This window comes from Octopus bimaculoides, chromosome 9 (assembly GCF_001194135.2).
Source record: "Octopus bimaculoides isolate UCB-OBI-ISO-001 chromosome 9, ASM119413v2, whole genome shotgun sequence".
Taxonomy (NCBI): Eukaryota; Metazoa; Mollusca; class Cephalopoda; order Octopoda; family Octopodidae; genus Octopus; species Octopus bimaculoides.
The window spans coordinates 42,262,538-42,280,984 of NC_068989.1; the positions used below are offsets into that span (position 1 = coordinate 42,262,538).

At 39.0% G+C, this 18,447-nt stretch overlaps 2 protein-coding genes across 2 annotated transcripts in view; one reads left to right on the top strand and one right to left on the bottom strand.

The window, feature by feature from the left end:
• The window catches only part of LOC106870301 (uncharacterized), a 204,355-nt gene that overhangs the window by 106,915 nt on the left and 78,993 nt on the right, over positions 1–18,447 (top strand). The window lies entirely within an intron of this gene.
• LOC106870298 (centrosome and spindle pole associated protein 1) overlaps positions 1–18,447 on the bottom strand; it is a 139,234-nt gene that overhangs the window by 8,060 nt on the left and 112,727 nt on the right. Inside the window, exons 13-22 of the mRNA XM_052970909.1 lie at positions 17,052–17,195; positions 16,456–16,547; positions 15,227–15,293; positions 14,261–14,393; positions 11,512–11,561; positions 10,553–10,650; positions 8,906–9,111; positions 6,582–6,635; positions 5,263–5,412; positions 567–728 (exon numbers count right to left, since the gene is read on the bottom strand). Of these exons, the coding sequence (XP_052826869.1) occupies positions 567–728; positions 5,263–5,412; positions 6,582–6,635; positions 8,906–9,111; positions 10,553–10,650; positions 11,512–11,561; positions 14,261–14,393; positions 15,227–15,293; positions 16,456–16,547; positions 17,052–17,195 (1,156 nt within the window). The remainder of the gene's footprint in view (positions 1–566; positions 729–5,262; positions 5,413–6,581; positions 6,636–8,905; positions 9,112–10,552; positions 10,651–11,511; positions 11,562–14,260; positions 14,394–15,226; positions 15,294–16,455; positions 16,548–17,051; positions 17,196–18,447) is intronic.

Sequence of the window (18,447 nt, forward strand, 5' to 3'; positions counted from 1 at the left end):
AAGACACTTGCACAAGGTGCCACGCAGTGGGACTGAACCCGGAACCATGTGGTTGGTAAGCAAGCTACTTACTACACAGCCACTCCTGCGTCTATGTTAATGTCATTGATATGATTTCATCTTCAATCATCTTGAGAATTTCACTGGTGACTATTGCTTAACTGATTCTTCTACCGAAACTGTACGTCTGCCATGCTGCTTCCCATGACTTCTGATGGTGACTCTATTTAGTGTAACCTCACTTCAGACATGTTTGGTTTGGTTAGAAACAAAAAAACAAATTCTGCCTCATATAGTTCTTTAGAGTGGAGGCGTAATGGCCCAGTGGTTAGGGCAGCAGACTGAATATCCCCGAGAACTATGCTAAGGGTACACGTGTCTGTGGAGTGCTCAGCCACTTGCACGTTAATTTCACGAGCAGGCTGTTCCGTTGATCTGATCGACTGGAACCCTCGATGTCGTAAGCGACGGAGTGCCAACAGTTCTTTAGGCCATGTGACTATGCAAACCCCATCACATGATCAAGACTATGTTAAGAAACAGAATATCTAACTAATGATACTCACTGGCTGTTGTTGCTGATGTTGTTGTTGTTGTTCTTCCTCTAGCTTTCTCTCTCTCTCTCTCCTCTCTCTTTCTCGCTTTTCTTCAGCCTCCTTTAACTGTTTCTCTGCTGCTGCCTTCTTGCTTTCCAGCAATTGCTTCATCTCTTCTTCACGTCTTCTCTCCTAAAACAATTGAATAATAATAATAATAATAATAATAATAATAATAATGATAATGATAATAATAATAATAATAATAATTTCAAATTTTGGCACAAGGTCAGCGAATTTTGGCGGGAAGTGGGTAGTTGATTACATCAACTCAGTACTTGACCAGTATTTATTTTATCAACCCCAAAAGGATGAAAAGCAAAGTTGACCTTGGCAGAATTTGAACTCAAAATGTAAAAACAAACGAAATACTGCTAATCATTTTGCACAGTGTTCTGCCAATTCTGCTAACTCACTGCCTTAATAATAATAATAATAATAATGATTTCTTTATTAACCACAAGGGTTTACATTAAGAAAAACATGATGGACAGTTTAGGAGAAAACAAAGAATGTGTGTGTATGTGTGCAAGTATGTGTTGTGAGGGTTTTGTGTGTAAACAAGACTAACAAAGTTATATATAAAAAAAACCGCATGATCCTCAATAGGAAGAAGTTCAAGGGCTATTCATGGACAAACCCCATAAAAAAACCACGGGTACTCTGATTTATGGGGCAGGTGCCTTTTTTCTTTCCTTTTTTCCAACTACAGGTGTATGCTCAGGGCAGAGGTCTGTTCACTTGCACCATTCTTGCCACTTTCATCCACCTTTCAGCAAACTGGCTAGAAGACAACACTTCCCTCTCTACAGTTATTTTCCTTTTCAAGTGAAACTTGAAGAAGTTGATCAGGGATTGGCCAAAGAGAAAAGTGTTTGTCTTCAGCCCCTTCAATGTCATCTATCAGGCAAATAAACACAACCTTTCGTTCCTGGTTAAAGGAAGGCGGCAGGGTGATCTTCGTGATGGATTCAGCTGACAGCTGGATCTGTCCCACACACAACAGCAGCTGTTCGACATAAACCCACAGGTCAGCAATGCTCGGGCACTGGATGAGTGCATGTAGGACCGTCTTGTCATCTTGTGTGCATCTCAGACATGTTTGGCTGACGGCTACTCCGTGCCTGTAAAGTTTATCTTGAACAGGCAAAGCTTCCCAGTAACACTGTCAGGCTAGAGATTTTTGGAAATTATCCATCAGTCCCAGGCTAAGAGTTCTCTGGAAAAGAGTGGCTAGCTGATCTTCAACGCACAAGGTCTCCCCAAGTACATCGCCACACTTTTTCCTACACTGATCTTCAATAAAAAGCTTAAGTGGATATTCCACCTATCGTAGTGTCTGATTGTCTGAGGGCTGCGAATGCTTGAAGACATTCTACTTTCCAAATGTTCTCCCTTGGTCTTTGTTTTATCCAGGACTGCAGCTCCATAAAAGCAACTAGTTGCGGAAATCTATGTCTGGTGAATGGTGACCACACCTGTTCACTGTCAAGGAAGCACTGGAGATGTTGTAGCCTCAGCGCATGTCAGTGCATCATTAACCACAGCATGCTCAGGCTACTATACAATGGGTGTTGAAAGCAGATAGACACCTAACCATCGGGATGTGTCTCTACACATCCCACTTTATATCTAAAACTCCATTCCAATCCTCCACTAACACTAAAAAGCAGGATATTCCCAGGAAAGTTTCAAGATGTCTGAAGAAATCTGGTCATCCTGCCCCTGTCGGGGCATAGATGGCCACTAGTCTGAAAGTATGTCCTTCGCTGCCTGCCACATCCAGGACCACCAACTTACCTTCTGGATCTAGGAAGACCATCCATATTGCAAGATCCAGATTTTTCCGAACCATCATGGTGACTCCGCCTCCCATTCTCAGACGACTTGGAGATGCATATACCTCATAGTCACCGGAAATGGGTAGGAAGTCCTGTGAGTCAGAAATTCTGGTTTCACTAATGGCCATTACGTCGACATTCAGTGCCCTGAGGTTGTTGAGCAGGTGACCCTGCTTCCAAGGTGACCCCCAGGTCACATACATTCATGCTGCCTATTCTGTACATGACCATGTTGTTGGAAAAAGAAAAGGAAAGGAAAACTTACTTGGTTTTGTTTGGAGGGGCAGATTACCTCTCCTTGTTGGCTTGGGGTGTTTCCAGCAGTAAATCACCAAGAATTCTCTTCGTGATATTCCCTCGAAAATCTCCGATTTCCTGTGGGAGTTGGGTTTTTAAGTGTGTGTAAGTGTTTAGTGTTGTTTGAATGATTTGTATGCGTGCAGGTAGGGAGATTGTGGGTGTGGCAAACTCTTCTGGTGTAACGGTTCTGTGTGTTATTATGTACTTTTTTAATTCATTGTTTTTGTGCTTATTGTCATGTAGTTTGTAATGCAAGTCTCTTTAATCTGTGTTTGTTGTTGCGGTTGTGATTGTTGTTGTTGTGTGTGTGGGATGACTTGTGTCAGGTGCTAGAGGTGGTGGTGTCGATGCAGTGTTTGTTTTGGGTGTATTTGTTTTTGCTGGTTTGCTTTTTTTCTCTCTACTTCTTGTGTGGATGAGAAGTTCTATCATCATCCCAGACCAGTTCTCCTTTCGGTCTGATAGGCTTCGAGGATTTTCAAGTTTTCCTCAATGCTTATTGTTACTGCAGTAATTAGCCAAGTAATGGCTATTTTTGGCGGCATCTGTTCAATGCTGATTCTGGCCAGTCTGTAACCACAGTAGAAAGAAACCAACAACAGCTCCTCACTTTTGAGGGGATTCAGAGAGTGAGATTTTGCTTCTTCCTCTGTGCAAAATCTGACTGCCACCATCCCATAGCCCCTTCCTCTCTATATATTCCTTTAGATTCCAGATGGAACCTAAAGCTTTTTGTATTTGGGCTTCTCTGGTTCTTTCTACCCTCCTTGGTTTTAATCTGATTGCATGGTACATCACTATACAATGTATCATATTCTGGATAGTCTTGAGAGGGGTATTTAGCTTTACAGTCAGCCTGCCTATCTCAACTAGCTGTCTGGCATTTTAAAGTTCCTCTTCAGAGAATACGATTCTCTGAAGAGATGACTTGGTAACTCTGGTAAAGGAAAGTTTAGAGCTATTCCAAACCATTGCACCAGTTTGTTTCTCAGTTCCTTTGTTGCTTTTATTGTTGTTGTTGTTGCTTTTGCTGCTGCCATTTTGTTGTCACCTTTGCTATTGTTGTTGTTGTAGTTGTTCATGGTGCTGCTGATGTTGTTGTTACTACTGTTGTTCTTGCTGTTGCTGGTGTTGTTGTTACTTGTTGCACCCACATCGTCCATCGCTTTGCTCACGAAAGGGTTCTCATTGTTTACATTTTCAAAATTGTAGTTTTTATTTTGAACAATGTCGTCACAAATGGAGCCGTTGTTTTTCCAAAGATCTTCTAAGAGATCTTTCTTGAAAAAATTGGCCCTGCTGTCTTTTTTGTTCTTTTTTTTTCTAACAAAAATACAACTGTTGTCTGCTTTTTTTTCTAGCGCTCTGTCATTTGCCATTCTCACACTCTCTCTTATTGACATCTGGTGAAACTCTTCACTCTCTCCCTCTCTCTCACATATGAGCATCACCGTGTTTTGTTGTGCTTTCTCCATGTTGATGGGGAAAAAGCAAACAACAACAACAATAATAATTCTTTCTACTATAAGCACAAGGCCTGAAATTTCGCAGGTGAGGAGGAGTGGATTATATAAACCCCAGTACTCAACTGGTACTTATTTTATTGACCTCTGAATGAATGAAAAGCAAAGTCAACTTTGGCAGAAGAAATGCCAAAGAATTTTGTTCAACATACTAATGATTCTGAGAGGCCAGGTCATAGGTTGATACACTAACTCCAGTACTGGACTGTTACTTTGATTTATTGATCCCAGAGGGATGAAAGGCAAAGTCAACCTTGACAACATTTGAACTCAGAATGTAAATAACTGAAAGAAATATTGCAAAGCATTTTGTTTGATTCTCAAATGACCTCTCAGTATATTGCCCTAATATTATGTTTTTGATTTAGGCACAAGGCCAGCAATTTTGAGGGGCAGGAGTTGTTGATACCATTAACCCCGATACTTGGCTGATCCTTCATTTTAATGACATTCATCATCATCATCATTTTACATCTGTCTTCCATGCTGGCATGGGTTGGACAGTTTGATAGGGGTGGACTAGGCAGAAAACTGCACCAGGTTTCACTGCCTGTTTCGGCAGGGTTTTTACAGCTGGATGTCTTTCCTAACACCAACCACCTTACAGAGTAGACATTAAAGGGATGAAAAAAAGAAAACTAGAGAACAGTAATGAAAGCCTTCAGTTCTCAGTTATTCACTGCTCAATACTGAGATGGCTTCTAGCTTCTTTCTTTGGTTATTATAGTTTCTTATGCTGATATGGGTTGGACAGTTTGACAAAACTCACTGGGTCAGAAGAGTTTGTTGTAGTGGAGATACACGGCAACCCCACATTATATGTAATGATGGGTAGGAATGATCAGGGATGGAGCTACAAAAAAGATAAAGACAGCAGCAATGAGGCATCATTACTATCTTTGCAAGAAGGTGAATGGAAGACAGTGTGGACACAAGGTTCAATATGTAGGGTTTTCAATCCCCACTTCCCCCATACACCAGTGATCATCAGTAAATACTAACTTCTTCAGCTTTAGCTTTTTTCTTTTTCATTTCCTGTTCAAACTCTTCCTGCATCTTCTTGCGATCATCTTCCAAACGTTTGTTAACTTTATCTTCCTCTTGTTTCTGAAGTTCCAACTCAGCCAGTTTTCTGTTTCTTTTCTCCATAATCTAAGACAATAAAAAATGAATAAAAGTAATAATAAAAATAAATGAATAATAATGATAATAATAATGATCATAATAATAATAATAATAATAATTCTTTCTAAAATAGGCACAAAGCCCAAGAGAGATGGGTAGTTGATTACACTGACTCCAATGCTCAACTGGTACTTTATGTAATTAACTCCAAAAGGATGAAAAGCAAAGCCAACCTCCCAGCTTCATGCCTTAATAATAATAATAATCAACAAGATGTCAGCAAATTTGAACTTGAATGTAAAGTGCATGAAGAAATGTTGCTAAGCATTTCTTCGTGCTCTTTATATTAAGTTTGTAATTGATTACCATGTGGACTGTTAGCCAAGTCCGTAAGAGGAGCTTTATGTGATAGCTGCATGATTTTCCAAATCCACAACTGATACTACTCATATATATTACTTAATAAACACAATATTTTTTAATGAGCTACTATTAGTTTCATGTGCTGAGAACATGCCAAACATTGTTTTACAACAAATCTGGTGTCTGACACTAACGATTCTACCAGTTTGATGCCTTAATAATAATAATAATAATAGTCCTTTCTATTAAAGGCACAAGGCCTGAAACTGGAGGAGGGGGGTGAGTTGATTACATTGACTCCAGTGCTTGACTGGTACTTGTTTCATCAAACTCGAAAGGATAAAAGGCAAAATTGATCTCAGAGGAATTTGAACTCAGAACGTAAGGACAGACAAAATCCCACTAAGCATTTCGCATGGCATGCTAACATTTCTGCCAGCTTGCCACCTTAATAATAATAATAATAATAACAGTTTCAAATTTTTCCACAAGGGCAATCATTTCTGGGGAGGAGACAAGTCGATTACATCGCCCCCACCTTTTCCCGGTGATCAACTGGTACTTATTTTATTGACCCCGAAAGAATGAAAGGCAAAGTCAACCTTTGATATTATAGTCTGAGAAAAATTATGTCTGAAAAGATGACGTGATCAGAGCCTGAATGTCTTAGATAAAAGGTCAACTAGATCAAGAATAAGCACCTGCAGCAGAAGTGATGAAGAAGTTCTAATGGTTTTCAGAGATGGCAGATGTGATACACAAACATTAGACATAGAAACACACAAACCTAAAATATTGCATTAATGAAGGTTGAGGGAAAATGGTATAAATACCTGCTTTTGTAGTTCATCACGATACTGGTCCATAGCAGATTTCTGGGCTTCAGTCTAAGAATAAATACAAACATATCATGAAGTGTATATAAAAGGAGTATATACTCATAAAATATTTTCATCAATCAGGTCTGCTAGCCAAGTCTGTAAGATGAGCTTACTGTGATAGCTGCATGATTTTCCAAATCCACATCTTATACTACTTATATGATGGATTTTCCCGTCAAAGATGACATATGAGTGTTCAACTTTTGCCAAACGACCAGCACAAATAATTTTTTTTACAATGACCAAATGTTCATGTGGCACACTAGTTCACTCTCTCCATCAAATTGATGTTGTCAGAACAGGTGCACAGTGTACCACACATCAGGTGTTGAAGTGATTGCAGAGCAATGTTAGATGAAGTGTTTTGCTCAAGAACACAACAGGCCAATCAGTCTAGGAATTGAAATCATGATCGCTAGATCATGAGTGCAACACCATAACCACTAGGCCATGTGCCCTTAAAGTGAGACCTAAATCCAAGGCCTCTGCCAGGGGTGTAGCCAGCCCACTTATGCGTACCTTCCTTCATTGGACACTAAACTCCGCTTGCGAAGACCTGTTGAGGCAAGTGAAATCAAAATTGAACTAAATTCGATGACTGGTACCCATGCCAACGTCGTCTCCTTCATTGGACACAAAACTCGGCCTGCGAAGACCTGTTGGGGCAAGCGAAAGTCAAATCGTGATGGCACCTGTGCCCAACGTCGCCTTCCTGACACTTGTGCCGGTGGCATGTGTAAAGACATTTGAGCAAGATCGTTGCCAGTGCCGCTGGACTGGCTCCTGTGCAGGTGGCACGTAAAATACACCATTTTGAGCATCGCCGTTGCCAGTACCACCTGACTGGCCTTCGTGGCAGTGGCACGAAAAGCACCCACTATACTCTCAAAGTGGTTGGCATTAGGAAGGGCATCCAGCTGTAGAAACTCTGCCAGATCAGACTGGAGCCTGGTGCAGCCATCTGGTTCACCAGTCCTCAGTCAAATTGTCCAACCCATGCTAGCATGGAAAGCAGATGTTAAACGATGATGATGATAATGATGATATATAAAATCGAAATAAGCAACAGGATATAAAGAAGTGATGCAGTACAACCGTTTGAAGCGGCTCCATTTAATTGAACAATCCAATCATGACATCATTTTAAAAGCAGGGCTATCATCAGCTGCAACTTAAGTCCCTAATTTAACTGAATCTCAATCATTTACATATATATATATATATATATATATATAATAAACACATTATGTTTTTATGTACTAATATTAGTTTCATGTGCTGAGAACATGTGAAACATTGTTTTATAACAAATCTGGTGTTCCAGCACAATCCTCATTATGCCATGTGGGCAGTGTCTGATGATTGCACTGGGACACCAGATATGTTATAAAACAATGTTTGGCATGTTTTCAGCATATGAAACTAATAGTAGCACATAAAAACATATATTGCATTTATAAAAATAATATTTATCTCTCACAAAATGGCGAACTTTTTTTTATTGATCTTACCATCACAGAGCAGCACACTATATATATACATTATATATATATATATATATATATATACAAATATAAGGTGCATTCAGAAAGTATCCAACTTACATTTTTCTGCCAAAACTAATGCCGCAAGGGTAAAATCCCTTGGGTGTTTTTATGTGGTACTAGCGTGCGTGCTTTTGCATGGCACCTGCACCCATGAGCCCATAAGACAAGGCCCTCTTGGCTGAGAGAGGGAGTGAGGGGCATGGTCGTAAAGGACATGCCTGTATGTATGGATGACCACGATTTTATTTAGCTTGATGTGTCTTCTTAAGCACAGCAAATCACCAGAAGTCTCAGTTCCATGTCATCTCTTCTGTGAGAGCCAATGTCTGAAGCTCCTCTCTCATTGTCCTACCTCTTCTTGGGTCTATCCTTTCCACAGGTTCCCTTCACAATTAGACGTGCTTGAGAAGAAGACCCATCAAGCAGAGCAAAATCACAGTCATTGCAGAAACCGGTGTCATGCAAATTGGCACCCGTGCCAGTGGCACGTAAAAGCACCCTGGTGTCACGTAAACAGCACCCATACTGGTGGCATGTAAAAGCTCGCATTACACTCTCAGAGTGATTGGCATTAGGAAGGGCATCCAGTCAAAGAAAACCATGCCAAATCAGACTGGAGTCTGGTGCAGCCTTCCAGCCCAGTCAAACTGCCCAACCCATGCCAGCATGGACAACAGATGTTAAATGATGATGATGAAGACAATAATATAGATAGAAATAAGTGCTTACTTTCGGTTGTCCAAATATACCATGACCTCCTCTAGCATGGGAAGTTTCCATGAGAGGGTTGTTCAAATTTGAATGAGGACCTGCAGTAACTTCTTTAGAAGATAAACCAAAATTAGACATCTCCTGCAAGGAGGCTGAAGTAATTTGGTTAATCCTTGCAGTTGGATCTTCATTCATCAAGTCTCTTTTAATCTGGCGAAGATTAGCTTCAAAAAGTAAAAACGATTTTATTGAAATTATTATTAAGAAACTCTTATCATGCATATGTATAGCTCTTCAAGCAGACCCTGCAAATAGATCACAGAGTAATTCAATATAGAAGAGCATAATGCAAAGTTCAATGCAGCTGAAGTCCAAGAGATATGATCGATGAAATTATCTCATGAGGAGTATATAAGCCATAAAAAGTTAGCAGAAATGAGAGGTGAATATATTGAAGAATTAGTATAACCATGATGGTCTAGTAATCTGATGAATTAACTTTCTTTATCTGCAAGGATTTGTAAATATACTATTGAATTGTATAATTCACAGCATGCATATTAGTAGGGACATATAAAATGATTTATTAAACACTGAAATTATTATTACATGAAGGCTGCAAAATGGCTGCAATCCTAAGGATGACAAGTAGTTAAATATATTCACCTATCATTCCTCCTGAATTTGTCTGGTTTACTGAAACATTTGGGGTAGATGAGAAAGGACTGAGATATTTGGTGCTTTGCTGTACTCAAGAAAGCTTGTCCTCTACAGCATAAATGTTAAGGCAGCTTTCCCTGATGAAGTGGAGTGGCCTGCAAGAGCCCTGTGCTAGTGTCACATAATAGCATATGTGACGGTGCCACATTGAAAGCACCCAACACACACTGTAAAGTGTTAAGCATTAGGAAGAGCATCCAACCATAGAAACTAGTCTGATTATATATATATAGCATCATCATCATCGTCATTTAACATCTGCTTTCGATGCTAGCATGGGTTGGACGATTTGACTGAGGACTGGTGAACCAGGAGGCGACACCAGGCTCCAATCTGATTTGGCAGAGTTTCTACAGCTGGATGCCCTTCCTGGATGATATGTTTTTTCTTTAAACTCTTTAGCATTTAAAGCCACCCTATCTGGCCCAAATATTCATTCTACCCACTTTTTGTTCAAACTGGCCTGCCTGCTTCTCACACCTACCTTTCTACAGCTGGATGCCTAATGGTAGAGGATGCCCTTCCACTCCGAGAGTGTAGTGGGTGCTTTTACGTGCCACTGTGGCACATTGGGAAAGTGTCTTCTATGACCTGGGGTCAGTTAAAGCCTTGTGATTGGCATAAACATATGTGGTTGAGAAGTTTGCTTTCTAATCACATGATTTTGGTAATTTGGGTAAATGTCTTCTACAATAGCTTTGATTTGGTTGATAGAAACTACAATTCTGTGTGTCCTAACACAGAACTATCAAAACAGATAAACTATAAATACAATTATATTTAACACTGAGTTATTGGAACAGACATTAAGCTTTGCATAAAATTATATGTTATGTAGAACTGTTACATGTAACTCTCAGGCATCAAGCTCTAGATACAGTTCTATTGATCATAGAACTATCAAAACAGACATTAAGCTTGAGATAAAATTGCATGTAAACATACCAAGAACATTTCCACTAGAATCTTTTAAGGGAGCACCACCACCTCCACGACCAAATGGATTGTAATTTCGACTTTCTTCTTCAAGTGTTTTCTCATAACTGTCAGACAAAAAAGAATAATAATTAAAAATTAAAAAAAACAACAAAATCAGTTGTTCAGTAAAGTAAATACATAGATGTAGAACAATGCTTTAGTGTTATTGTTGTTATGATATAAAAGAGAAATGGCTTATCATAAGTACCATAAGCCTGTATGATCAGAATGACCAAGTCTTTTCACTGAGTTGATAATCATATTTAGTACTGTTCATGTGACCACCAGGTGGAATCACTATTACCATTTGTACTTCCATTATTTTTTGTTTCTACTAATTCCAATGAATATTTGGTTGAGGACAGTGTAGAATCATTCAGTAGACTATTCTGATTTTATTAACTTCTAAGATTACTAAGAGAGTCTACTATTACTAAAAGACAATATACTGGGTTGGACAGTTACAGCAGGCCATGTTAACAGGAAATAATAATGATATTGGACAGTCACAGCTGACCATGTTGCCAAATTTTTTTTCAACCACTGAAGCAGGACTTTTGATGCTTTCAGTGAAAATAGTTTCAATTCAAAACTAGTATGTGGCATTCAAACTTTCATGCAGTTTATCCAGCAAATATTTGTAAATTAAAATGAGCATCACCATTTTCATGTACCGGGCACCAATGCAGTGACTGTGCAACAACACACCTTAAAGAGAATGTTGGGTACGACACACATACATTTGTTGAGGATGAGCTGTAGGTAAAAGAAACACTCTCACAACATGACTCTTAATTATTGACTCCAGAAAAAAATGACACTCAATGTAAAAGGCTGAAAATAAACGAGATCAGTGATTTAGTGTGGTGCTTTATTAACTTGGCTATTCCACTGCCTCAACAAAGTTTTTATAATAAACAACTTACTTCTCTAATTCTCGCTTTTCTTTCAGCTTTTGAGCTTTTTTCTCTTCAATCTACACTCAAAAGAAGGAAAAACAAGTCATTAAAGAAACCAAATGTATTAGAAGTGGGGAGGAGGAGGAGGCGGAGAAGAAGAAGGACTGTATCTTTTATGTTTTATCTTTTATGTTTTATCTTTTATGTTTTATCTTTTATTTGTTTCAGTCATGAGACTGTAGCCATGCTGGGACACTGCCATGAAGAACTTTTAGCTGAATGGATTGATTCCAGTACCTTTTTTTTTTAATGCCTGGTACTTACTCTATCAGTCTCTTTTGCTGAATTACTAAGTTACATGGATGTAAACACACAAATACCAGTTGTCAAGTGGTGGTGGGGCACAAACACATACACACACACAACAGGCTTCTTTCAGTTTCCGCCTACCAAATCCACTAACAAGGCTTTGGTTGGCCTGAGACTAGAATAGAAGACACTTCCCCAAGGTGCCATGCAGTGGGACTGAATCAGGAACCATGTGGCTGGGAAGCAACTTCTTACCACACAGCCACATTTTCTTTTAACAGGACTATGTAGTTAAGAAATCTGCTTCCCAGCCACATGGTTTCAGGTTCAATCCCACTGCATGGCACATTGGGCAAGCATTTTCTGCTATATCCCTGAACCAACCAAAGCCATGTGAGTGGATTTGGTAGACAGGAATTTTTAGATGCCCATTGTCTATGTGCATGTGCATGTGCGTGTGTGTTTGCTATTTCTTGACATCGTGTGATAATTGTAAATGATTGTCACTGTCATACAAGCAGTGTCATTCATTTCCCATCTTCTGTTAAAAAATGTCACACCTTGGGGAAATATTACCACCTTCACAAATAAGTGAGGGTTGGCAACAGGAATAGCATCCAGCTGTAGAAAATCTACCTCAACTAATAAGGATTGGACCCATGAGGGCATAGAAAAGTAGACATTAAGACAATGATAATGATGATGGAATGGATAGCTGGAGCTGGCCATGTTAATAGGGAACAACATGACAGTATTGGACAGTCACAGCTGGCCACACTAACAGGCAATAACATATAGATCAATAGATAAACAGGAGATATCCTCAGACACATCTGTCAGATACTTCCAGTTCCATTTGTTGTAAATAGGAGAAAGGAAAAACACACTCAACACCAGAACTGAAGACACCTCCGAAAGGGGGAGGGGCATATCAAAAACGGTATTAGAGTAGGAGCCAAAACCAGACATGGTTCCTCTTGATGATGTCTTTAGCCACTAGATCCTATAAAAGGGGCTGTTGAGGTAGCGAACCATTGGTTGGAATTCCTCCTGTGGAGTGGACAGTTTTTTACCATAAACACCTGATGTTTTGTTACTTCATTTATTGTTTTTTCTTTAAACTCTTTAGCATTTAAAGCAGCCACATCTGGCCCAAATATTCATTCTACCCATTTTTTGTTCAAACTGGCCTGCCTGCTTCTCACACCTACTTAACAATGTCATTCTAAAAATAAACAATCATATCACCGAAATTTCAAAGCTATGAGATAATTCATGACTAATTCAAAACAATGGGAATAAACAAGCATTACATTTGACATAGTAATTCTGAATGCTAAAGGGTTAATGTTTATTTTTCTAAGCTGTCATAGGATGGTTAGTGTGGATACTTATTGGAAGTAGTCTTTTTTACAACTGGACGCTCTTCCAGTCACCAACCCAAGTTTTACAAGGTAGTTCTTTTTATTTTTATTATATTACTCTGAGAGCACAGAGTAATGTTCACTGGGAATATAAATACAATGTCACCATCTTTTCCAATCAGACAGTCTCATACATGAAATGGAAATGACAAGTTTCACAGAAACATACACACACACACACACACACACACAATAGGTTTATACAGTTTCTGTCTATCAATTTTACTCACAAGACATTGGTTGGTTAAAGGCAGTAGTAGAAGACACTAATTCAAGGTACCACACAATGGGACTGAACTTAAGATTACACAGTTGCTAAACAAGCTGCTTACTCACACAGCTATTTATGTGCCTGTATAACTAAAAAAACATTGAAGTAATCATCATCACCATTTAACATCCATTTTCCATGCTAGCATAGGTTGGATGGTTTGACCAGAGCTGGTACAATCAGGAGCCACAACAAGCTCCATTGTCTGTTTTGGCACAGGTTCTAAGGCTGGATGCCCATCCTAACACCAAACACTCCACCGAGTGTACTGGGTGCTTTCTATGTGGCACCAACACCAGTGCTTTTATCATGGCACCAGCATGAGAGCCTTTTATGTGGCACCAGCACTGGTGTCAATTCTGTTGTAGGCAATTTTGATATACCAGTAACTTATCTACTGTTAAGAGTTTCTGTTATTGTTTAACCCCAACTCAGACCTGATTTAACAAACTTATGACCAAAGATATTCCAGCTGTGATCAGCTCATCTTATTTATTGTTAACTACAAGTCAGATCTGATCCAGCAGGTCAACAATCAAAGGTAGCCTAGCTGTGATCAGCCTAGTTTATTACTGTTTAACCCTAAGTCAGTCTGATCATGCAGACCTATGATTGAAAATATTATTTCTAACATATGAAGTTATATGAAGGCTCATTGTTTGCAAGACATCCACTAGTGTGTGTATGTGAGGTTTGTTGTAGTATGTATAATATGGATATGCCTCTGTGTGTGTGTGTGTGTGCATGCACATGTGGTAGTATCTTGTCTTACCTGCCTCTCCAGTGCCTTTAAATAAATTTGCTCTTTCTTCCTTGTGCTGTTCATATTGTTATCTGACTCACCAAATACCAAAGCCCCAGGTCTGGCACCAAAGTTTTCTTTGGAGCTTGCTACATTTGAAAAGCTTCAAAAAGAGTAAAAATAAAAGGAAAACAATGTTGTAAAAGTTGTTTTCAAATTCTCCCTGAATATTGAATATGTGTATGAGATACATATCATTTGGTAATTTTCTTTAATGTCTGCAGTCCATGTTAGTGTTGCTTAGATGGGAGATTATGAAGACAGGATTTTTATGGTCAGAGGCTGAAGCATATTGATGGCAAAAAGGATTAATTGAAGGCTAATGTTGATAGAGACAAGGTTTAATTGAAGGTTAAAGTTGATGGAAGTAAAGTCTAATTGAAGGTTCATATTTGATGGAGACAGGATTTACTTGAAGACTAATCATGGAGAGAGGGCTTAACTGAAGGCTAATGGTGATGGAAAGAAGGTTTTATTGAAAGTTAATGTTGATAGAGACAGGGTTCAATTGAAGCTTAAAGTTGATGGAGATAAGGTGTAATTGATGGTAAATGTTGATAGAGATAAGGTCTAAATGAAGATTAATATTTGATGGAGACAAAGATTTATTTGATGAAGACAAAGATTTATTTGAAGGTTAATCATAGAGAGAGGGCTTAATTGAAGGCTAAAATAAATATTTGGTGAAGGTGAGCATTAATTAAAGGTTATTGTTGATAGAGAGGTTTAATTGAAGCATAACATTAATGGTAGCAAAGTTTGACTGAAGGTTAATATTGAGCAAGACAAGCTTTAATTGAAGGTTAATATTGATGGAAACAAGGCATAACTGAAGGCTAATTCTGTTCAATGGTTGAGAGTTGATGTTTCACCTTGTCTTAAACATGGTTCTAACTCCAACATACTCCCATAAAGAAAATCTTTATTTATACTTACTTCTTTTTTGGCTGTGCTTTAGTTTCTAGTTCTTCAGTTCTGTTACCAAGGAAGGAAGGTTCAAAACCTGGAATATACAAGCCCAAAAAGATATAACAACATTATTACGTAAAACCTACATATACATATAAGCTCTATTTTATGCATTTGGTCTCACTGTAACTTATCATCAATGTCATCATTCCATGTCTATGTGCCATGCTGATCAGCCGAAAGACAGCACTGTACTCCAATGTCTGCTTTGGCATGACCTCTATAGCTGAAGACCCTTCCTAATAATGCAAAGCACTTTACAACATGTACTGGGTGCTCTTTTCTTGTGCCACCAGCACTAGTGAGGTCACCATGCAGCTCAGAAGACTACGAGCCCCAAGGGTGTGGCCTTAAGCTAGGAGATGTGGGTAACAGTATGAGAGAAGAGGCCAGAGCAGAACAGGTCTCTTGCTATAGAGGAGCAATATGACAATGCATATTTTAGACGAGAGGCTAGACATGATTAGGTGGAACTGGAAAGAGATAGAATAGTGGTAATAAGTTTCAGCTAATTAGCACTGCTTGATCTTTCCCTTGTTTCAATCAGTAGACTGCAGCTATGCTGGGGCACTGCTTTGAAGAAGTTTTAGTTAAATGTATCAACTCTCAGCACTAATTTTGTAAAGCCTGTTACTTATTCTATCGGGCTCTTTTGGCGAACCACTAGGTTATGGTGATGTAAACACACCAGCACCAGTCGTCAAGTGGTGGTGGGGAGGAAACAAACACACACACACATTATATACACATATACACGGCAGGATTCTTTCAATTTCTATTTACCAAATCCACTCACAAGACTTTGATGGATGTCTGGGCTATAGTAGAAGACACTTACCCAAACCATGTAGTTGGGAAGCAAGCTTCTTACCACACATCCCCGCCTGCATATTACAAATAAATAGTCTGTCTATGAGACTCAATGGTTAGGAAATTAACGTACTGGACTATTGACTACATGGTTCTGATTTCAAATCTTACTACTATTATTATATTGTATCCCTGGATAAAGCAAAACTAACAGCTCTGGCTCCATTGGTCAGGTGATTGATGATAAAAGAGGTGAGCGATGGAGAGAGAGAGAGAGAGAGAGAGAGAGAGAGAGAGAGAGAGAGAGAGAGAGAGAGAGAGAGAGAGAGAGAGAGAGAGAGAGAGAGTTATGGAGAAAAGTTATATTTGTAAAGTGCTATACTGACCTGTTGTCACTGAGTTATCAAAATGGTCTTTAATGCCATAAAAACGATATGCATCATCAATGGAACTGCTAGCACCATCTTGTAACAGACCACTGTTGAAATATAAAGAACAAATATGGTGCAAAATGGATTAATAAACAAGGTGTAGTGAGTCTAACAAAGTGATTATAACAAAAGGTCTAACAAAATATTGACTATAACAGAAGATCTGACAAGGTGTAATCTAAATCAGAAGGGCTAACAAGGAGTAGTCTATATCAGAAAGTCTAACAAGGTGCAATCTATAAGTTTAAGAGAACATAGACTATAGTATAAAGTCAAACCAAACCTAAATTATTGTCAGCCTAATAAGGTGTAAAGTCTTGGCAAGTCTGAGAAGACCATCTGTGGAGCTTGGAATCTTGAGTTTTGCCAATATTAAGTATCTGGGGTACGTTTTTAATATTTCTATAACTTCCAAGGCTTATAGAAGTTCCAAAAAGATTATATACTTAAATACTTCAAACCTATATTCTCCCACCCAAAATTTAACATTTCAGGGTTGAACAACTGCAAAATATTTAGGGTATTTGGAACTGCCAAAATTAAATACTTACGATGGTTCATAGAGCAAACTGGGAGGGAGAGGTGGTACATGATTGTTTTGTGGTAGGGTGCTGATACTTCTGCTCATAAGCTGTTGGTTGTCAGTCCCTGTAAATCTCCCAGATAATTGAGGATGCTGAGAGTCAAGTGGAGGGCTGAAATATTAATAGATCTTTAGGTTATGGCAGTCAAACATTGTTGTTTAACCCCAATCCCTTTTGATATTTACTTGCCAAAGATTGCACCTGGTTCTATTATACAGACGTACAGTTTTAAAGTGATCTAGATTAAAACTTTATGCCGCAAGGTTCAGTTCTTGTTACGGTTTAATGGCTTGCATGCCTCAATAACCCTGACAGTTATGCCAGAAAAGTGCAAACTCCTGCTAGGGCTTCCCTTGCAGGACAGGTCAAAAGGATAGTGACCAGACAAATTTGGACCACTTCTTTTCATTATTAGAAAATAAAAAAAGCGAAGTAAAAGCAGCATCAATGACAAAAGAGGAAAGCCTTCCTTTAGGGAAACATGTGATGTGGTGCTGCAAAATCCAAAAGGAAGCTGCAAGCTGATTCTCCTTAACCTACGAGGGGGAATAAACAGGTGCACAAGAAATTGTTGGAGGTAGGATATTGAGGAAGAGCTGAAAAATGCAGAGATCCAGTAGGAGAAAAGCAGGAAAGACAGCCCAGAACTGAGAACAGGAAAGAAAAATCATTGCTGGCCTATGCTCTACGGAGCAAAAAGCTTAAGAAAGAAATTAAAACTTCACATCAAAATTTCATGTTAAATACTGTTCTAAACATCAGCTTAATATCATCATCATTATCATCATTTAATGTCTGTATCCATGTGTGCATGGGTTGAACGGTTAAGTACTCAATTGCACTTGGAACATCCAGTTCAAAGTTCAAAACAACCACAATGGTGAAACATATGTAGAGACAAATGGTAAAAACATGTCTTTATTTCAATTTCTCTTAAATATGTTTACATATTTTCTCAGGAAAATCATGTCCCACCCCACCCAATGTTCATCTCTCAATGTCCCCAAGGGGTCACTACTGCCCAGGTTAAGAACACTGACCTAGAAGGACTAAAAGGGTAAAGGCCCCCTTGAGAAATGAATGACCATGGGATTGCACCTAGAAAGTTACCCTCCTAGGTACAAGTCCAGGCAAGGTTGTTTATGGAAGACCAGGCATCGCCCATGCATACCAGCTTCCCCTCTCCATGCTACCGATGTTATCCAAGGGAAAGGCAATGGCTGATACAGCTTGACACCGGTGACGTTGCAACTCATTCAACAACTGAGTGAACTGGAGCAATGTGAAATAAAGTGTCTTGCTCATAAACACAACACACAACCTAGTCCAGGAATCAAACTCACTACGTCATGATTGTGAGCCC